General features: G+C 31.3%; 2 protein-coding genes across 5 annotated transcripts; one reads left to right on the forward strand and one right to left on the reverse strand.

The window, feature by feature from the left end:
• The first annotated feature begins 4739 nt into the window (after positions 1–4739).
• Positions 4740–6168, forward strand: LOC126766379 (cilia- and flagella-associated protein 36). Its single transcript, XM_050484181.1, has 5 exons — positions 4740–4904; positions 4977–5176; positions 5248–5414; positions 5485–5638; positions 5702–6168. Exons 1-5 carry the CDS (start codon positions 4802–4804, stop codon positions 6017–6019), a joined length of 942 nt encoding a protein of 313 aa, XP_050340138.1. The 5' UTR covers positions 4740–4801; the 3' UTR covers positions 6020–6168.
• Positions 6169–8347: 2179 nt separating this feature from the next.
• Positions 8348–20017, reverse strand: LOC126753940 (leucine-rich repeat-containing protein 40). Of its 4 annotated transcripts, XM_050465725.1 has the most exons (12): positions 19942–19997; positions 17637–17731; positions 17178–17573; positions 15011–15198; positions 14662–14865; positions 12599–12722; positions 12282–12454; positions 11626–12080; positions 11003–11146; positions 9161–9349; positions 8851–9042; positions 8348–8781 (listed from the first exon to the last, which is right to left on the reverse strand). In XM_050465725.1, exons 1-12 carry the CDS (start codon positions 19944–19946, stop codon positions 8676–8678), a joined length of 2271 nt encoding a protein of 756 aa, XP_050321682.1. In that variant the 5' UTR covers positions 19947–19997; the 3' UTR covers positions 8348–8675. The 4 variants fall into 4 exon arrangements, with proteins under 4 accessions (XP_050321682.1, XP_050321696.1, XP_050321705.1 ...); XM_050465739.1 differs by lacking the exons at positions 17178–17573; positions 17637–17731; positions 19942–19997 and adding an exon at positions 15358–15858; XM_050465748.1 differs by lacking the exons at positions 17178–17573; positions 17637–17731; positions 19942–19997 and adding an exon at positions 15379–15853.
• Positions 20018–20717: the final 700 nt, after the last annotated feature.

Consider the following 20717-nt stretch of genomic DNA (forward strand, 5'->3'; position numbering starts at 1 on the left):
CTTCGTATTCTTTTAATTTTGCAGGAATGTGACCAATTTATTTTCATCTAGGAAATTCTTGTGCAAAATTATTATTTTTCGGCAATTTAGAAGTTTCACTGCAAAGCCTGACATTCATGTTATTTTTATAAAATGCTTTTTCTTTTGTTTGTAATTTTGTTATTATTTATTTTATTAATTATTTTTTTTAACTAATTTTTGTTATTTTTTATTTATTTAATTATTATTTTTTATTAATTTATTATTATTTTTTATTTAATTTATTATTTTTTATTTCATTTATTATTATTTTTATTTATTTTTTCTTCAATTAATTAATTTAATTTATTTACTTAATTATTTATTTAATTTTTTTTTGTATTTATTTTTCTTATTGATATTTCTGTATATTTCCTAATCATATTTTATTTCCATTTAATACTAATTTTCTTTGTCTTCGCTTAATTTTATAATTGTGATTTCAATTCTTTAAAACATTTTATATCTATTTAAAATTATTATTTATTTGTTTCAAAAATGAATAATATAAAATATATTTTTTGTAAATTTTTTTGTTTCATTAAATTTATTAAATATTTTGTTTTAAGTTATTTTGTATTATTTTTTTACTTATTTATTTTTTATAATTAAACTTTTTTTTAATATTAAAATAATATAATTTTTTAAAATTTTTTATATAAATTTGCTTTAATTTTATATTTTTTCTTATTTTTTATTTAAAATCGTTTAAATGACATATGTACATATTAATTATATATATGTACATACATATATACAATATTATTTGTAAACTTTGTTTCATTAGTTTTTATAAATATTTATTTTTTGATTTTGCATTTTTTTTGCTTTGAACTAATTGTTTTTTCTTTTAATTTTTTTAATTTTAATTGTAATTTTTTTAATTGTAATTTTCATTAATTTTCAATTAACTTTGTTTCTTTTATTTATCTATTTGTTTTTATTTATTACATTATTTGTTGTGATTTGTTATTTTTTGTATTAATTAATTTATTTTTTATATTATTTGTTTATTTCTTTTATATTATTTTTGTTATCATTCTCTATATTTTTTATTACATTTATTTTTTATTTATTTTTGTATATTTTTTATTTCCTTTTTATTATATTTTTTATATTTTTATTTACTTGTAAATAGATAAATATTTGTCATATTCACATATATTTTGTTGTTAACCTTCGTTCCGTGACTTCGTTAAGTCCACACACCTCGCTTTGACTGTTCGCTTATTAGTTTCCTGCCACTTGTTTCCTTCCACACGAGCGCTCAACGCTTAACAAACAGTCGCATATAAGTAAAATACGCGTAATAACGCTTTACGCACTCTCAAAATCACTTACACCTGCACATAAATACAGCTACACTTACACACCCACACACTTATATATATATTTGTACATTTTCAATAAGGGCATACATTTTTGCTTTGCTATTAAAAGAGAAAACGCAAAAAAACCTAAAATTATATTGGCGAAATTCTGTGCAAAGTTGTTGTTGCAGTGCATCAAAGAAACAAAATATAAAAACAAAAATCACATAGACGAAATGAGGTATGTTAGTTATTCTTAAACATAAATATGGATGAATGGATGAATATAAAGTTTTTATAGTTTATACTTACTATAATTATATGACTACTATAATATAATAACTATCATTAACGCTATTATGATTAATTATGCAGTTACATTTATTTAATTATGTGTATATTACAAACATACATACATTTGCATATGCGTTTGTGTGTATGTATATATGTATCTGCGTCGTTGCAGCAAAATCCAGTTCACAACCCGCTATACATAACCACACTTCTTGTTAAAAGCACCAGCAATGTGACTTTCGAATTTTCCTTCACACCTTTCGGCTCATCACCGAGATTTTTTGATTTTTACACTTCCACGCCTAGGATTAGGCAACATTTTTGCAAGAAATTTTTGTAAAAATTATGAAATATTGTTCCTTGTTCTTTGTTTAAATGATTTTTTTCCCGAACACACACTTGTTTCACATGTTTTGCAGCTAACAAACAGCAGCGTTTCATATAACGAAAGTAATTAAACGAAATTTGCAAAAGCAGAAATAATAATGAAAAACCAACACATCAAATGCAAGAGGAAAAACTTTGTATTTTAAAGTTTTATTTACGTCTCCATATATAAACAAATATATATATATAAAAGTAAATTTATAAAGTGGAAAGAAGAAAAAGTAATAGATTAAATAATAGTTTTTAATAGTTTTTAAACAAAAAATAGTGTGCATTTTCTATTTCAAAAAACTCAGGGTTGAAAGTAAGAGGAAGCAAGCAGTAGTGTTTCCAGAAATAAAAGTCTTAGCCTGATCTGACCTAATGTATTCTCCACAATAACACCAAATATTGCGCTAGAGACAGCATGGTTCTTCGCTTGGTTTCTATCGAACACAGCTCGACGATATCTCAGAGGAATAGAATAGCTTACACCTCCGCAACTTAGTGTAGTGACATTTGCTTTATGGGACTCCAATGATTGTATTTCTGGCCAGCCGTTATTCACGGTAAATCACTCATCTATGTCGAACGAAGAGTTCGTATTGCTCTTTTGTTACCTTCCTTTCCTTAGAAAAGTTGCTATGTAAGTATAATTTTTTAAACAAACACTCTTAAGGTAAAGAATGAGAAGTACGAAGATCGGCTTCGACAAACATGTTATAAATATAACTGAGTTTTAGTGGAATCAATCGCAAACTTGGTCAACAAGCAGGTAAACGGGTTTGAATAGAATATGGAATGGCATAAGAACTGTAATAGAAGTGCTGATAGAAGCTCTCTCGAGTTAGAAGAAGAGGAAACTATAAAACATCAATTCGAATGCAAGGCTTTGTAGAGGAAAAGAATCACAACTATCGGTCGAGCGTTTCTTGACGAAGTCTAGGAGCTGGCACCGTTAACAATTTTCATATTGATGAACTTCAACAGTTGCACGGAGTTGTTCAGAGAGGGACGATAAAATGAGGGAATTTTAGTTCCGGTGGTATCACAATGGATCTTCTAGTGCCGATACCTACGAAGAAGAAGATGCAAAAATTTCGACTCACGCAAAAATGTTGTGGTATTTAACAAAGTCTACTCTTATTCGACGTTCTTCGTACCTACACAATGAGACTGAATTTGGCAGGCAATATTCCGTTATAGCAACGATGGCCTCAGTCAACAATAGATATTTTTTTATTTTAATTTTTTTTTATTTTTTTTTAATAATTTTTTTTAATTTTTTTTTTTAATTATTTTTTTAATTATTTTTTTTTTAATTATTTTTTTTTTAATTATTTTTTTTTAATTATTTTTATTTTTTTAATTATTTTTTTTTTTTTTTTTTTTTTTTTTTTTTTAATTTTTTTTAATTTTTTTTATTTTTTTTTTTTTTTATTTTTTTAATTTTTTTTTTATTTTTTTTTTTTTTAATTATTTTTTTTTTTTATTTTTTTATTATTTTTTTTTTTAATTTTTTTTTTAATTATTTTTTTTTTTTTTTTAAATTTTTAATTATTTTTTTTTTAATTATTTTTTTTTTTTGAAGGTGAGCGGGTGGAAAATGCCTTCCTTCCCTTCTCACATTTGTCTTTTATTAATCTGGCCGTCCATCTGCCGCTACTCTCGTTCGTCCATCTTCGAACGGCATGCCCTGTTGTTTTTGTATTCTTCTTTATTTGTTCTATTGCGCTCTTGTTATTTTCGGACGTTTTCTTTAGCTCCCACAACTTTTTCTTTTTGTATGCCAGAAGGTTAATTGGGCCGTTACCGCTTATAACAAATATTGTATCGCCTGAAACTGTTCGTTAGGCTACGGCGCGGTGAACTCTGGCCACAAATTTAAGCTGGTTTTCCTTTTTAATCACGTCTGCCCAGATCTCAGCTCTGTATAATAGGAGGCTGATAGTCGTCGGCATTAGGAGCTTTCTCTATTCATGCCTGGGACCTCTTATGTTGGGAATTAGTCTGTTAAGTTGGGAAGTGATTTTTGGTTTCCTGTGCCGTGCTGCCGTCTTACGCCTAGTAGAGATAGTTAGAACAACATCTGAACTAATCAACGACGCGAGAGCTAATTTGGAGTGCAGTTGTTGAAGTATAGCAAACCACATGACACCAGTTTTTGGAACTCTGGAAGAAACAGTCAAATGAGTGATAAAAGCCAATTGTAAGAAAGAAATGGTTCTCTATTACAACAACAACAACATATGTATTAGCAAAATAAGATTTCTGGTTCTTACGTTTTAGATGAAGCAGCGTGAGTTAATCTTTGGGAAGTCTATAGAAAAATGTGCGTCATTGCAAAGAGGCTTACTGCATGAGAAATAAGTCGAAGTAGGTTCCTTTTTTGCATTTTTCGCAAAATAGTTCAAAGTCATTTCCTTTTAAACCACTATAATTAAGGTAACAGTAGTATGCGAAAAATTTGCTCAGTACATATTTTCGCAATACGCCTACCACTTCCTTCACCCTCCCCTCTGTATGTATGTAAAGTCAACGTTAACAGGAAAGTGTTAATTTCATGTCTGAGAACTTAAAATATGGAATGCTCCTTAAAAAGAATTATGGCAAGCTGCCCATTTCACTTCGCACACATTTCAACAAACAAAAATGTATACTACACTTCGGAATTGGTTGTCAAGGCAACCACTTATGGTCAAAACAAATGTTAGCAGCGCCTTTGCGGTTCCCAGAGGTGCTACAATGAGAAATCACAGTCACTCGATTGCAATTGTCTATCCAAAAGCAAGTCAATTTTTCACGCTCTTAAAATGGCTACAGAGGATTCTTGGGTCTTGGATTCGTTGGTGTGCTTCTTGCACGGACCAGTCTGGAATGCGCCTTTACAGACATTCATAGAGGAAAAATCGTTAGGTAAATGAGTTAAGAGTTAATTGAAGCTTTTTTTCGAAACCTTTTCCTTCAACAAACTTTCTTTGGCTGCAGTCTTCGATCCCAATATGCATATCAATGAGGATAGTCCCGATATCGTGGCGATTCATAATGAGTATAAAAATCTGGTGGACTACATGCTGGGCAGTTTCATGGAGGAAATGCAAATCACGCCGGAACAATTTGAGACGGCATGCATGGAAGGTAGAAACCCGGACAATCATTTGCATTTTCATCAGGGACTCTTTCAGCAGGTGGGTATACAAGTATTAAAAAAAAACCGAGACCAATATATAGAAATTTTTTGCGCTCCTTAAACATTTAGATTTGGGCGGCGAATGATATCAAAATGTTCATACGCATGATGACCCAACGGAATGTAGAGTTGCAACTGCAAGCCTTGGATTTGATAGAGAAAAATCAATTGGCGCTGCTGCAGGAAAGCGAAGCGGTTGACAATGCTAGCCCCACTGAGAGCAGCAGTTCAAATTTGTATGTGTTGTTATACCAAAGCAAAATAACCTCAATTATGTTTAATATGCACCAATATTCAAAATTACAGCGAGAAATATGACGAAGTCGAGGATTTTATAGCCAAATCGGTGGAGAAAGAACTTGGTAGTCCTGACGCGGCTGTAACACCTGAGCCAGAGAATGCTGAGGCAAGCGTGAGCGATAAGTTTGAGCGTCTCAATTTGTTCTTCGATAATCAAAAGGTTCTGACCGCAAATGAAGTTTTTAAATATTTGATTCATAATCATATTTTATGTTTCGCATAGGTCAACCCCGAGGATGTTGTGTCGCGTCAAGAATACTTGCGTCAGCAGCGTGATAAAATTGTTGAGATCAAAAAGAAGACACGGGCCAAACAACTGCTGGAAACGGTGGCACGTAAAAGTGCTTCAGAGCCCTCGTCCACTGGACGGCCGTCATCGGCGCAAGTGGCGCAAAGATTGCTGGAAAACGGTGGCAAAACCACTGAGCTACTAGATAAAGCGTCTGCAGAAGAAAATGCCGATGAGTCGCAAAACTCGGCTCTACAATTGCGTAAGACTCTGGCCAAACGCTTGCGAGCCGAAGTTGTAGAACAACAGTAGATACAGAATTGAGAAATCTGCGATGTAGAAGCGCCTTTGTACTTTTCAGATTTTAGTGCAATATACATACATATATTATTATAAAAATGGCATAAATCAAAATAAGTAATATAAATATATACGAATTTCGGTACATTTCTGAAACAGTATTTTGAAATATATTGTTTTGGAAGTAAGGTTAAAAAAAATAAGTCTATCATTCGAAAAACTGAGAAAGGTTTAAATTCGGACGAAGCCGAGAAAGACACTAAGAGTATTTACACAGATGGGTTCAAGGGAAAAAACGAGGGGAGGTGGTACCTTTTTAGGAAAATGAGATCGATTTCTGATCATAGCAATTATAGAAAACCCTTGTTCTAAGGAAGAGTGCTTTCTACAAGAAATATATTTATATACACAGATAACTGAAGCAGAAGGTTTCAAGGCCGGAGCATGCTCTTGTAAAACCCCCAGAAGTGATCTAGTGGCTCATGCCCAGAGCATACTAAAATTTTGGAGCGAACACTTATCCAACCTGCTGAATGGCAACCGATTACGATGGAGCGGACGATCCATTGCCCGACCATGACGAAGTTTGAATAGCAATAACCCGTCTGAAGAGCAACAAAGCGGCGGGGGCCGATGGATTGTGGGCCGATCTATTTAAATACAGCGGCGAAGAACTGATAAGGAGCATGCATCAGCTTAAGTTTGCTCTGTCCAATTAACAAAAAGAGAGACCCCACAATCTGCGCCAACTACCGTGCATATCGCATATAAGGTTCGAGCGAGGTTGAGTGAAAGGTTAAAGCTCACCGTCAACAAACTGATTGGATCTTATCAGTGTGGCTTTAGACTTGGAAAATCTACAACTGACCAGATAATTACCATGCGCCAAATCTTGGAAAATATCCGTGAAAAGAGAATCGACACACACCAACTCTTCATCGATTTCAAAGCAGTTTTTGACAGCAAGAATGTCTGATGCCTGAATTTGGTATTTCCGCAAAACTAATACGGCTGTGTAAACTGTTAAAGGCTCCGTCAGTAACGGGAAATAAATCGAGCTGCAGAACTGAATCGAGAAGGTACAATCGCTTATAAGAGTCTGCAGCTGCTGGCGTACGCCGATCCAGACCGGATAAGGGAGCGAAGTGTATGGGTTTGGTAGTGAACGAGGGCAAGACGAAATATATCCTGTTGTCAAACTTTGAAGTCGTAGATAATTTTGTCTATCTTGGAACCACTATTAACACCAACAACAATGTCAGACTCGAAATTCAACGCAGAGTAACTCTTGTCAACAGGTAGGCAATTGAGATGTAAAGTCCTCTCTCGACGAACAAAGACCAAACTCTACGAGTCACCCATCATCACCGTCCTGCTATATGATATCTGATCAGTCGCTGTTACGAATTTTTAAAAGAAATGTTCTGGGGAAGATTTATGGTCCTTCCAAGAGGTAGAACAAGAGACTGCAGGGCATCTTCTATGCGGATCCTAGACTTTGTATAGGAAAATAATCGCACCTAACGGTGGCGCTTTTTCTAACGATATCTCGGAAGTTGTACCTATAATATTTTTAGAACAGATAAATTGCAGCAGGACCACAGAGTGGTTCAGAGAAAATATGGTAGTGTGAGGAGATTATAGTCCCTATAGTTTCACAATGGGCATCTTAAGGGCCTAGGAGCGTAGTCAGTGTGAGTTTGAAAAATCTTACGAAAATGGTATAGTGGTTCAAACAAAACTTTGACGACTTATATAATTGATGATTAATCCTTTTTATAGTGTGATTCTATATCTTGTTATGACTCCATATTTTACTGCGTTGGTTTTGCTTTTCTTGAGTTATCGGACGGGCTGACTTGATCATGTTCACTCTTCTATAAGTCTGCATTATTACTTGCGGTTACAATCAACCGTTAGGTGAAAAAATACATATACATACTATAAACAAAAAGTACTTGAGCGTACGATTTTTATTTTTGCTTAAATCAAAAAAAATTTTAGCAGCTTTTTTATTAAGATTTCTTTTATTAATAACAGTGTACGGTACTACAGAGTTTACAACAGGTTTTTTAAGAGCGCTTTTTAAGTTAAATACCTTCTCTCTCTCTTTTTTACTCGCTCCTAATTTTTTTGTTTTATTTTTAGCGAGTTTAAAATTCGTTTATTGCATCTTTTTGGTGTCTCTAATTTTAGAAAAGCTATTTTAAACAAATTTGATATAAATTTATATATGAATTTGAGTTTGTATGTTGTACATAATGACTAGTGTAAGGTAGTTAGTAAATATTAAAGATAAAAAATTAAATTTGCTCCCATAACTCCGGCGAAAGAGACGGATTCAAATTTGCAATATCGTTAAAAATATATTTTTCCTTTTTTGATTAGGCGTACATTATATATATAGCGTATTATGTATATGCAAGAAAATATTGCGTATCTTGTTCTCACAAATAAAATTTCAAAACTAAATCAACCCAACCGCTATTAAATCTACGTTCTACCATGACGCTCGCATGACTTAACAGTAGCTCAGGCGATTTTCATATAAAATAAGCAGCAATTTGAAAATTTTTCGCGACCAACAGCAAACACATGCCATTTCGTTACCAAAAAAATAATGTTACGCTGTACACTAAAAGAAAAAAGTCCGCTCGCTGGCTTAGCCTTAAGCTGGTATACGATCACGCAAGTACGACATGATGGCATCGGTGCCCTTGGCAAGTATTTGATGGCGTGGCTGTCGGAAGGGATTCCCGATCAGTTCCAGTGTACTGTGAATTAGAAACATTAAAAATAGGTGTTATAGATTATGCGGCAGTCTGTAAGTGAGCCGGACTTACGCAATATGTGTCAGATTACCAAGTACGGGTGGCACTTGCTCAATGTTGTTGTTGCGCAGATCTAAAATAGTTAGACGCTTCAAGGCGCCCAATCCTTCTGGTGTCGCATCGATATGCTTGATACGATTGTCGCTGGCCAGTAGAATTTCCAGGTTTTGCGTGTGATAAAGGCAGGTCGGTAAGTGGTCAAAGCTGAAAAGAATTAAAATGGAATGATTAATATTTAAAAATCGTGGATAGTGGGACAGTTGTAGAGGAAATCATATAAGCAACTAAAGGATAACCGGGTAGTTATGTACAAAAAACTTACCGATTATTGCAAATATTCAATTCTCGTAAGGTGTTCAGTACACCCATCTCCTTTGGCAGGTCGGTCAGTTGGTTGCATGACAAATTGAGTAAAGTAAGACGTGTGAATTGCGACAAAAATGTCGGCACTTTGGTTATTTGATTGTTGGAGAACACCAACTCACTAGCGCTGCCCTTAAGAAGATGAAGTCTAGTGGGGAAATAAGGGTGAAGAGAGCAATAGAGCTATTAATTAAAAATATTCAGCATAATATTTTTGACGTAGTAAATCGATAGTAATTAAGACTAAAATGGGAATAATGAAAACTTGTTTTTTGGATTTTAACATTGGACGACGCTTTAGTGGTGGGTTTTTTTGAAAAGAGGTCGACCCTCACGAAGTTTATAAGAGATATTCGGTACAAACAAATCATTTTTAATTATGGTAGAGTAGCTAAATGTTTAACATTGAATTTGTTCAACAAGATTTTTGAGAAAAAACTGGCATTAAAAGTGGTATAATTTGCCGTAAATGGTGCAAGAATTTAAGTAAAAAGTATATAATTGATATAGATTAAATAGCGGTAAATATATGTATATACATATATATATTAACAATAATTTATCAAAAAAGCCATAATAATAAAAATGATCAATTTGACTTACAATATCAGAATTTAAATAAAAAAAAAAAACAATATAAAAAAACTGGTATAAAGGTAGAAAGCTCTTAATCTAATTCAAAAATAATTAAAATAATCTAATTCAAAAACTATTAAAAGACAATAAAAAAAATAAGTGGGAGTAAAATATATTGATATTTTTGTAAACTGGTATAATAATAATATTTACAATTTATTTAAATTATTTAACTAATTATGAAAAAATTATGTTAAAAAGTGAACAAAAACATCGAGTACAACTTAAAGGGTACTTTTAAGCACATATAAAAAACTGGTATAAAGAATATTATAATTTATTTTAACTTCAAATATGCAAAGAGAGGAAATATTAGTACAAGTGGTGCATATTGAATGTTTTATAGAAAAAAACTGGTATAAATGTGGTACAACTAAAAAACTATGCAAATATACATATGTATGTATGTACATAGATGTATGTAAATGCAAATATATATTAATTAACTTTTGTTTGTTTGGAAAAAACTGTTCTATAATTTGGTATAAACTGGTATAAATAATATTATAGGTTAATTTAACTATAGTTCAAATAGGCAAAAAGAAATATTAGTAGAAGCGGGGCATATTGAATATTTTATAGAACAAAAAAAAACTGGTATAAATGTGGTACTACTAAAAACTAACAAAAATAGCTGTACAGACAAATTGTATGTTTATTAACTTTTATATTTTGAAAAAAAAAATGGCATACAATTTGGTATAAACGGTTAATTATTTAACTAATTATGAAAAAGTAATGTTAAAAAGTGAGCGAAAACATCGAGTATAACTAAAAAACTAACTTTTAAGTACATATGTACATATATAAATATGTATGTATGTATGTAAACTGGTATAAAGAATATTATAGACTTTTAACTATAGTTCACATAGGCAATAAATAAATAAATAAATACATATATATGAGCGCATATTGAGTGTCTCATATAACATAAAAACTGGAATAAAAATTATAAAATTAATTATTGTTGCCTCTTTACTGTAGAAGTATTTCAATAAAAGTGTACAAATATAGTAAATATACTTATATAGTATTTATCTTTTATGTTGTTGTCAAAAATGTTAATCTATTGATATCTCGCTTTAAATTTTATTTCACTATTTTTACTAATCGTCATAGCATTTATTTGTAAATATTTTCCACAACTATTGGTCATACTTACGCATCTGGCAATTTTTCCAAACGATTCTTGGAGAAATCTACGCAGCTGACATGCTCTTCAGCGGCCGTTTGGAACACCTCGTCAGGCACTGTGGACAAGTACTGCATGGTAACATTTAATGTATGCGTGTTTCTCATTTTGTATCTGAAATTTCAAGCACGTTTCGATTACTAACCACTCGTGTGGTAATTAGAAAATATTCTGCGAATAAATACTGCAGCCGCCGTGGCCATGATTATTTTGATATGGTATTGGTTGTTGATAGATCGGATAATGCGGATCATAGGATGATGTTAATGTACCGTAGCAGTTATTATAGGGGAAATATGGATTCACAAATTTGGATATATCCATTTTCATATACTCATAGCAATTGTAATTGTATGCAAATTGTTGCATTGAATGCATCGTTTGGGCTTGTTCTGCTGTTCCGCTTGGCTGATCCATATTCACATTCATATTCATATATGTATTGGAGTTATGTCTATATTGGAGAAGGAGGGGTTGTCCACACTCAATCACACACGCACACAAATAATTACACATACATATTTATGTACACACTATATAATATAAAAAAACCAAAGCAACAACGACCCAACACTAATGATGAAAACACTCACTTATCGGGAAATGTTGTGTCTTCATCACAACCACCAGCCGGACGACGTGGACTATTCAAACCATCCGCACCCATTTTATCGGTATTATTTTGTACGAAAGTTGTCGACGACAATGACGCAGAGTTTAGGGAAACGCTATCGCCTGGATTATGGTGCTGATGATTTTCGCCAGAAGCACGCGCACGTTCGCGCAATGTACGCAATATACGATTTGTTCCGCACTGGAGTATGTCACGACGAATGGACTTGATGGGATTACCGTCGATTTGCAGACTAACCAAATGCGCTAATGAGCCCAACGACAGGGGTAGATTGCTTATGGAATTATTGGTAAGATCGAGCCGAATGAGATTTTTCAGTAGCGAAATTTCGTCCGGAATTTTCGTAATTTTGTTATCGCGCAAATCGAGAATTTTCAAATGTGGCAAGTTTGAGCAAAAACTCTCCGGTAATTTCTGAAAAGAAAAATAGCACAGTTTGTAAAAGATAAAAATATTAATAATTTTACAAGTAGAAAAATGGAAATTATTTCTTTAAATCAAAAAGTTAAACCAAAAAAAGAAGGCGTTGAGCATTTTAAAATCAAATATTTACAACTTTAATAAATGATAGTCTACATTTAGGCTGATTGCAGTTTTAACTGTCTGTACACTTACCCCAACTAAGTTATTGGCAACGTATAATTCCTGCAAATTCTGACAACCCTCGAAGGTGGGTAATTGCGTTATGTCATTGTGCTGCAGATATAAACATAACAATTTGCGCAGACTGCCCATATCCTCGGGCAAAGCAATCAAGTCGTTATGATTCAGATCCAATTTTTGTAGCGCTTCAATTATAACACAAAATTTATTTTAGTATTTTTCCAATGTTTATGTTTCATATATATGTAAATAGTCACATGTGCATGTGTACATTTGTTTATTTATTGTAAAAGGCATATTTGATTTGATTTGGTATTTGATCAACTTACAACGCATATTCACCAGATCGGAGGGCAGTTCTTTTATATGGTTATGTGAGAGTAAAAGCTCAGATACGCGCACCAGAAAGCCAATACCATTCGGTAGCCCCGTAAGTGAGTTATGTGAAGCATCCTTTTAGTAAGATAATAATTTTATACCATAAACCAAAAGCCACAATGCATTAATAGTTACTAATAGTGTTAAAATATAATGTTTATGCGAGTACTATATATTTATGTATGTATAGCATGTGTAATGTAATTTAAATAAAAGCTTTTAGTTAAATTTTTTAGGTTAGGTCGAGAAAACAAAAATTCAAAAAAAAAAAAAAAAATGCTGGTGTAAAATAATATTGATAGCATATTTAAGTTATTAGATTAGTATTATTTAGATAATATTTTCCATTAATTTTATGTAGTTTCTTGTTTTTGTGATTATAATATACATTTATTAAAAATCCTTGCGATATATTTTTAAACTATATATTATAATCAATTACCTTATTTTCTTCCAATACATTATAAAATCAAACATATTGATAGATTTCAGTTTTTATTAAACTTAACTGTTTTAAGGATACTATATCGGTTAATATATTTTTATTAATTTAAAAAACTATGTTCTCTATATATTTTAATGTCGTTAGTGAATCTGTTAGTTCGTACACTATGTAAATGTGCATATATGCTTTTCTGCCTTTGTTATTAAGTTATTACTTATTATTAAGTTGCTTTTTTTGGGTAAGTTATATAATTATATGGAATATTATTTAAGAAAATAAATTAACAAATACCACTTGTTTAATGGAATATATTCTTAAAATTAATTCAGGTTTTATATAGCATATTTTTTTCATAAAAAATATATAAAAATTAATTTCAAGTTACATCTACCATATACATACAATATATAAGCATATTGGCAAGAATTGTTTCAATTAGTGTACAACTTTGAAAACAGTGAGGAAATTTCTTTGAAACTGCTGAACCCATGGCCTTGAACATTTTACACGACATTCTGGGATATAGTGAAGGAAGAAATAAGATAATAATTTGATAATGATTTAAATTTTTTATCCGATTTTTTTTTTTGGAAGCTGCCATTTTGTAAAAATATAAATTTTGACCAATTTGATTATGTATTTATATATTATTTTATACATATTTTTTTTTTGTGGAGCAGAGAAATCTCCTCAACGCAAATATGGGGTGCCAAAATTTTTCAAAATGATTATTTAAAATTTAAATTATGTTTGTACACTGGGACATTTATTCAATAAAATTTAAAAATTCTATTAAAAAAATAATAAATAAAAATAATAAAAAAAACGTTTTTAACCTGTTCATATTTATACAGGAATATATATTATTCTAATACTAAATATACAAATTTTTTGAAATGGTAACATCACTTTTTGTGGAGCAGAGAAATTGAAACAAAATTTTTCCTCAACGCCAAATATGGGGTCAAGAGAATCCAAAATTTTTCAAAATGAAGCACCGATTATTTAAGTATGTATATTAAATTATGTTAATGTACATTTTTCTGGGACATTTATTCAATAAAATTTAAAAATATCTATTAAAAAAATAATAAATAAAAATAATAAAAAAAACGTTTTTAACGACTTGCAAGTTCATATAACCCTTAAGCAAACCAGGAATATATTCCGGTCTTTTGATCAAAATTACTTCTACACTATGCTAAATATTACAAATCTACATATGTTAGTTGATAAAAAAAAGTGCGGTGGATTCGAAGGATAAGTCAAAAATATATGCATATGTCCGAAGTTTTTTGACTTTCATAAACTTAATACAATTAAAATTTAAAAATTACTATTTTTTTAAATAAGAAAAGTTCAGATAAAAAGATACATATATGTATGTACATATGTATATCAATAATAATTTCGACATTTTCGATTTTTATATATAATTATAAAAGCAAAGTAAATCCTGCTGATATTGGATATACTTAAATACTATATATGGTGGTAGAAAATATCGTACAAGTATATAGAACTAACATAAGTCTGCTAAAACATGAACATAAAATCCACTCTACATACCAAATATTCCAGCATGTGCAAATCGCTGACAGCGGGGTGTAATTCTTCAAATTCATTGTACGATATATTCAAGTAACGGAGCTCAGGTAACGAGTAGAAATCAACAGGCAACTCTCTCAACTTATTGCGACTCAAATTCACACGCACTAGTTTCTCTAACCTGCATATGGATCTAGGAAGGCTGGTTAGTAAATTGTCGTGCAGCTGCAGGAAGAAAATAACGCAATAAAACAATCACCATCAATATATAAATCACACTAAATTAAAACTGTATAACTAAACTGTTGGTCTTAGATTTGCACAATCTCACATAAAATGCTTAATAAGCATGAGGATAAGCTAAACTCACCGTCAATGTGGTCAATGTTTCGAGATTCTCAATTTTTGGCGATAGATGTGTCAAAGCGTTTGAACTCAAATCCAAATTGGTTAAAGGCATTTGATTCCACCAAGCATCTTCTTCCTGGACAGTGAGCTGTTCCAATGAAGTTGGCAAATCCTTGTCAGTCTGATTTATTTGGTAAATTTTGTCGGGCACTAGAAAGTTGCATTGTTCATTAGATAAAATAGAAAATATTTTTTTTCGAATCTTGATGCATTTTATCAAAAAATTGTAAGTAGATACTTGTTCATTGTCGTCTAATGCGACACAAATATTTTGCAACTTCGTCTTGTTAGTTTTAAAGGATAATTTACATTCGATAGCTAATGGTTTACGTTGACTTTTCGGCTCGATTTCATCTTCAGTCTCCTGCTCGCTGGTGGAGGAGGCCATTTGGTATTCCCGTATGTGATAGAATAAACGCCTATGCGCCGGACCACACATGCAGAAGGATGTGAGCTTTTTGCGCGTTTGCTTTAAGGACGCAATTTTGAATGTTTTTTCTTTAACAAAAAGTTAGCGCGGGAAATAGGTTTTATTTTTTTAATACTATAAATCTAGGATGCTTATATAAAAAAGCAACCATTAACGCTGAGCGACAGTATGCAACTACGTTGATGCATTTTTACTTTTGCATTAATGTTAATTTTATGGCATAAAACTCAATTTCAGTTGCACTGTGTTGAACGAAGCGCTCGTGATGGTTAACCGAGCATGAAATTTGGTTTAGCCATAATTGGGTTAGCTAAATTGCGTTGCAGATTTAGGTGATGTAATACGATACTTGACAACATTTAAATGCTCGTAATAATGAGAAGAAAATAAATCAAATGTTGCATAATATTATAGGGGCAACGTAGAAGCAGTAAAATTGTTAAATGCATCCAAATACTATAAAAAATGTATGTATGTATATATGTATGTATGTACATTTGCAGTTATTTGTAACAATTACAAAATTAGTTTCACTGTCAAGTTCAATCAGGGGAAATGCGTGCATGAATAATTTTATAAACACACATACAAAAATATGCGCTTCACTGCCCGTTTTGGTTAGTTACTAACATTAGCGAGCCAGACAGAACGTTTAACAGCTGGCATAGAAAGCTACAAACACAATTCCGTAACGGTTAGTTAAGCGATTGTGAACAGGTATATGCACATGACGACATAATCAAAGGTCATTCGTGCGGTTGAGGCAGGAAATATGCATTTGACGGTTTTGGATATGTTGGGTGTGGTTTCGGTGTGTCTCCGAATAATCTAGGTGATAAATGTGGGACGGTAAATAAAGACGGCGTAAACAATTAAGGGTAATATTTAACATTTTAAAACTTTACATATCTTAATTTTCATTGAGGTAGTATAAGTGTTATATTAATATTTTTAAAACATATATTAAGAGATTTCTATAACACGAAAATACGAATTTAGAAATATTTCAAAAATATTTTGTAAGTTAAACCAATAATTTTCAATATTGTAGAATGTTTATTTTCGATCTATTTGCACTTTATGATTTTATTTTAAGTGAATTTTGGCTTGGATTATTATCCGAGACACCGATATCTCTTTATGCTTTGCAAAATACACATGTGAAAGGTGTTATAGTTATATATTATATATTATAGTGCAGCCGAAGTTAACGTTTTGTTTTTAAAACTATAGTACTTCTAACATGTTCTTCTTTTTCATATGAATAGCTTTTAACACTTACTTTTCACGGAAACTTGTGAACTAACGTGGTGTTGTAAATTAGGTTTGTTTAAATATGTCTTAAAAATCAGTTGTTCACTATTTTTGCACTAAAATATTTGTTACTTTTTTTTATATCTTATAAAGTATATTTTAATTTAACACTAATAATATTACGACACTTCCTTTAACTACAAATATGAGGAAACACGCGCAACAAACAGCTGGAAAAAATTATGCCAACACTTAAGTGATTCCTGCATGAATATAGAAATAACTCGCCACTAACGAGGTAAATTCATTCAATTATGCATTTGAAACGTCGTGACGCATACAGAAATTTATTTAAGGATGAGTTATTGATTTTCAAGCTTGGTCAAAGTCACACAAGGCACTACGAAGAAATAGCGTTGTTTATGTCCAACGTTATGCTACTAACCTGATGTTAAGCCTCTGCCGCTCAGCTGTAAAGCGCCTGTTTTGCGTGCCTGTTTAATTAGATGTGGTGGAAATGCTTTGTCATCTTCAGTTTTATTTCTTTTATGGAATAATGGATTCAATTCACCCAGCCTTGAACGTACGCGACAAGTGCGCGATGCAGAATTATTAATAGAGTGCACAGAGTTGGTAGTGGATGTGGTAGCATCGATGCCGCCCTCGCCACCACTAGCTCTGTTGTTGTTCATTGTTTCAAAATATGGCGAAGTACTATAACAGCTACTCGTTGCTGCAGCATCAATATTTGTGTCCAACGAGCGCCAGGACGTCGTGGGGAATTGTAAGAAATTATTATAATTCAAATTATTACTGCCAGATAGATCGTTGGAGCCGTTATCTATATTTTTGTAAGCATTAAATAGTGTATTATTAAAACTATTTTGATTGCAGCACAAATTACTTTGATGATGTGGACTGCTTCCAGTGTCCAGGTTTCCGAAATTAAAATAATTTTCCTGGCTGAGACAGCGATAATATGATGGATAATTGCGGCAACTGTAGAACGAATATGTGTAAAAAACTATTTGAATTGTAATAACACAAATTATTGCAACAATAAACACTATAACATAACATAAATTTAAAACGGACTTTAATTCAATGTATCGGAATTGCGTTGTGCGAGCACATGCAATGTCTCCCACAACGTTGTTATAATTTACACAGCTCCACTGCGACTACTTCGATTTGTTATTATTGGTTTTGTATTGATTTTGTTTGTTGTGCTCTTTTGCTTTTGTTTTTTGTTTATTGTTTTATAGCCGATTTATCACAACTTTATACTTCCAAATTGGACTTTTTCGTTTTGTTTTTATTTTTTAATTTGAATGTCAAAAGTTCACAGCTGACATTGCAGCTGACAGCAGAGAACGTTTATAATTCTAGATCGTAAATTTTACGGTCTTCGGTATTTGTTTACGAAAAGCTGAGAACGTTTGCAATTGGAAAAGCGTGCAAATTGTCAACGATAACAAAGAGGAATTTCACCTTATTTAGGGGAAAATGGAGAAAAGTAAGAGTGGTAAGTTGGCCCGATTTCAAACTAAAAGTAAACAACCTGTATTTATAAGCGTGTAAGCTTGGGTTTATAAATTCTTTAGGGATATACATATGTATGTATGTATATGTTTTGTTGTAATTGGAACTATTAATGGGCATGAATTTTTAAGATTTTTTTTGTGATTTGAATATACTTGCACATTTTTGTACATAATTTAAAATCAAAAATTTATCTTTTGAAACCATCAGGCATTGCAGAATCTCTAACCTAATTTTCAAGTCTCATTATCATTCTACCTTTTCAAAACTATAAAATCCTCAATAGGATATGTTTGTTTTTAAATCTCAAATTTAATTGTTTTGACCTATGAAAACGATTTAATATAATAATTACCATAATTCATACATGAATACTTATAAAATAATATTTTTCTGTCCTCGTCTTTATTTTTAGTAAATTATTCAACGACGTAAGTTGCACGTGCATCTAATATTCAAAACCTTGCATACATATTGTACATATGTACATACATATTTATTTATGTACGCCTGACATTCACGTGACACATGCTGCACGTGTGACATTGCATTCGGCCACCCTTTGATTTGTTAGACAATATGTTAACTCATACTTTTCCATTCATAATAATAATAGCAAACTATTTTTATAGCCACTAACAGAAACTTATTAGACTGGTCCTAATTGCGTGTGGACAAAATCATCAACTGTTAGATTGCGGACTAAAAGGAAAATAATAATTTTTTCTCAAATTGTTTCATTTGCCTATGTTATGTTAATATTATTACTAAAAAAAATTATGCTAAAAATTTTTAATTTTCATAAAAAAACATTTTTATAGAAAATATTACGAAAAAATGTACAATTTTTTTTAAATACTAACACAAAAACGAGTTTGTTTTATAATTTTTTGATTATTATTGAAATATACCCAAAAAGTAAAAATTTTGATAATAAACGAACTTACAAAATTTTTTTTTTAAATGTATATGTACATACATATTTTTATAAAAATTATGCATTTGGAAAAAGTGCACAATTTTTTATTTACAAATACAAAATTCAGTCATTTTATAAGTTTTATTTTTATTTTTATATTGTATTTAGATGAAAATAATTTCATATTTTATATAATTTTTTAACATCCCTAATATTTGTATTATTTTCAATTTATTGTGGGATTTAACGCTGATCTGTCACAAATTGTGATCAATTCAAATCAATTGAAGCGCTTTTGCTCCGCATAAATCATATGTGCAATGTACATATGTACATATATACTATGAACGAAGCATATGTATGTATACATATGTACATATATGTATGTAAGTAGGGTATATACATATGTATGTATGTGTGTACACGCAATATGTAGTCACACGAGTTATTGACCTAGTCTGCTGGGTTCGGCATGCTCACGTGTGCGTGTTGTTGTTGTTGTTTGAGTAGTTCAATTCGTTTATTCGATAATGAACTTAAAAGCAATGAATTAAGCATGAGTAAATTGTAACAACAACAACGCAGTTGTACTCAAACACATGTGGTTTTATTTCACTAGCACATTGCGGTGCGCTAAGGCGTATGAGTAACTATTTATACTACCATGAAGTGGAGTTATCAATGAAAGCGAACACATCGCAGCAATTTAATTATTTAAAAAAAATTATTGTTAAATTTTTCTACTTACGTCATTTTTTTGTTAGTTGACGAAAGTTGATTGCACTTCTTAGCGGTGGAAAGTTGACGCACAGTTTGTTGAGAGAGCCACAGATGTTGAGGCACGTGTAAAAGGTAAGTTGGTAGGAAAAGATTACTCAAAATGACAAGCAGTTAGCAATTTTTACATTTTTAACACTTAGAGGTTTAAATTACGAGTATATGAAATATGTATGTGTTGTATGTATGTAAAATATAGAATTACAATCACAGAAAAGTCTGCGCTCGCTTACAACATATTACGACTTAAGAACTATAGAATAGTGTCAAGGTCATATAGGTAAGACACTACCTACTATGTTGTTACACTGGTCGCCAGCTAATTGCAGGTGTAGAGTTTCTTTGCTTTGCAATATTTACGCTTTGTAAATGCGACACAAATGTACACAAGTTGAAAATTGTTAGTAGGCCTTATTTTCTTCGAAAGCATTTCGCGATTTTCGGTTAGTTAGCTAATAGTAGTAATTTTTTTAATTGAGAAAAATTTATTATTATTTATTATTAAATTTTTCTGAGTCTATATGAATACATACTAAATTAGTTGCTTTTGATATATTTTCAATAAGCTCGATTAAAGTAGTAAACAATTAGACGGATTGTCTTGGGAACACCTAATGTGACAGCCTAAAAAAGGTAATTTTTGGGAATAAAAAAACTACTGTATCAATTGTTTTGTAACGTTAAAGGTATATTAATAGATATCTTAAGGATACACATAAATTTTTGAAGAAAAACAATTTAATATTT

This window comes from Bactrocera neohumeralis, chromosome 2 (genome assembly GCF_024586455.1).
Source record: "Bactrocera neohumeralis isolate Rockhampton chromosome 2, APGP_CSIRO_Bneo_wtdbg2-racon-allhic-juicebox.fasta_v2, whole genome shotgun sequence".
Lineage (NCBI taxonomy): Eukaryota > Metazoa > Arthropoda > Insecta > Diptera > Tephritidae > Bactrocera > Bactrocera neohumeralis.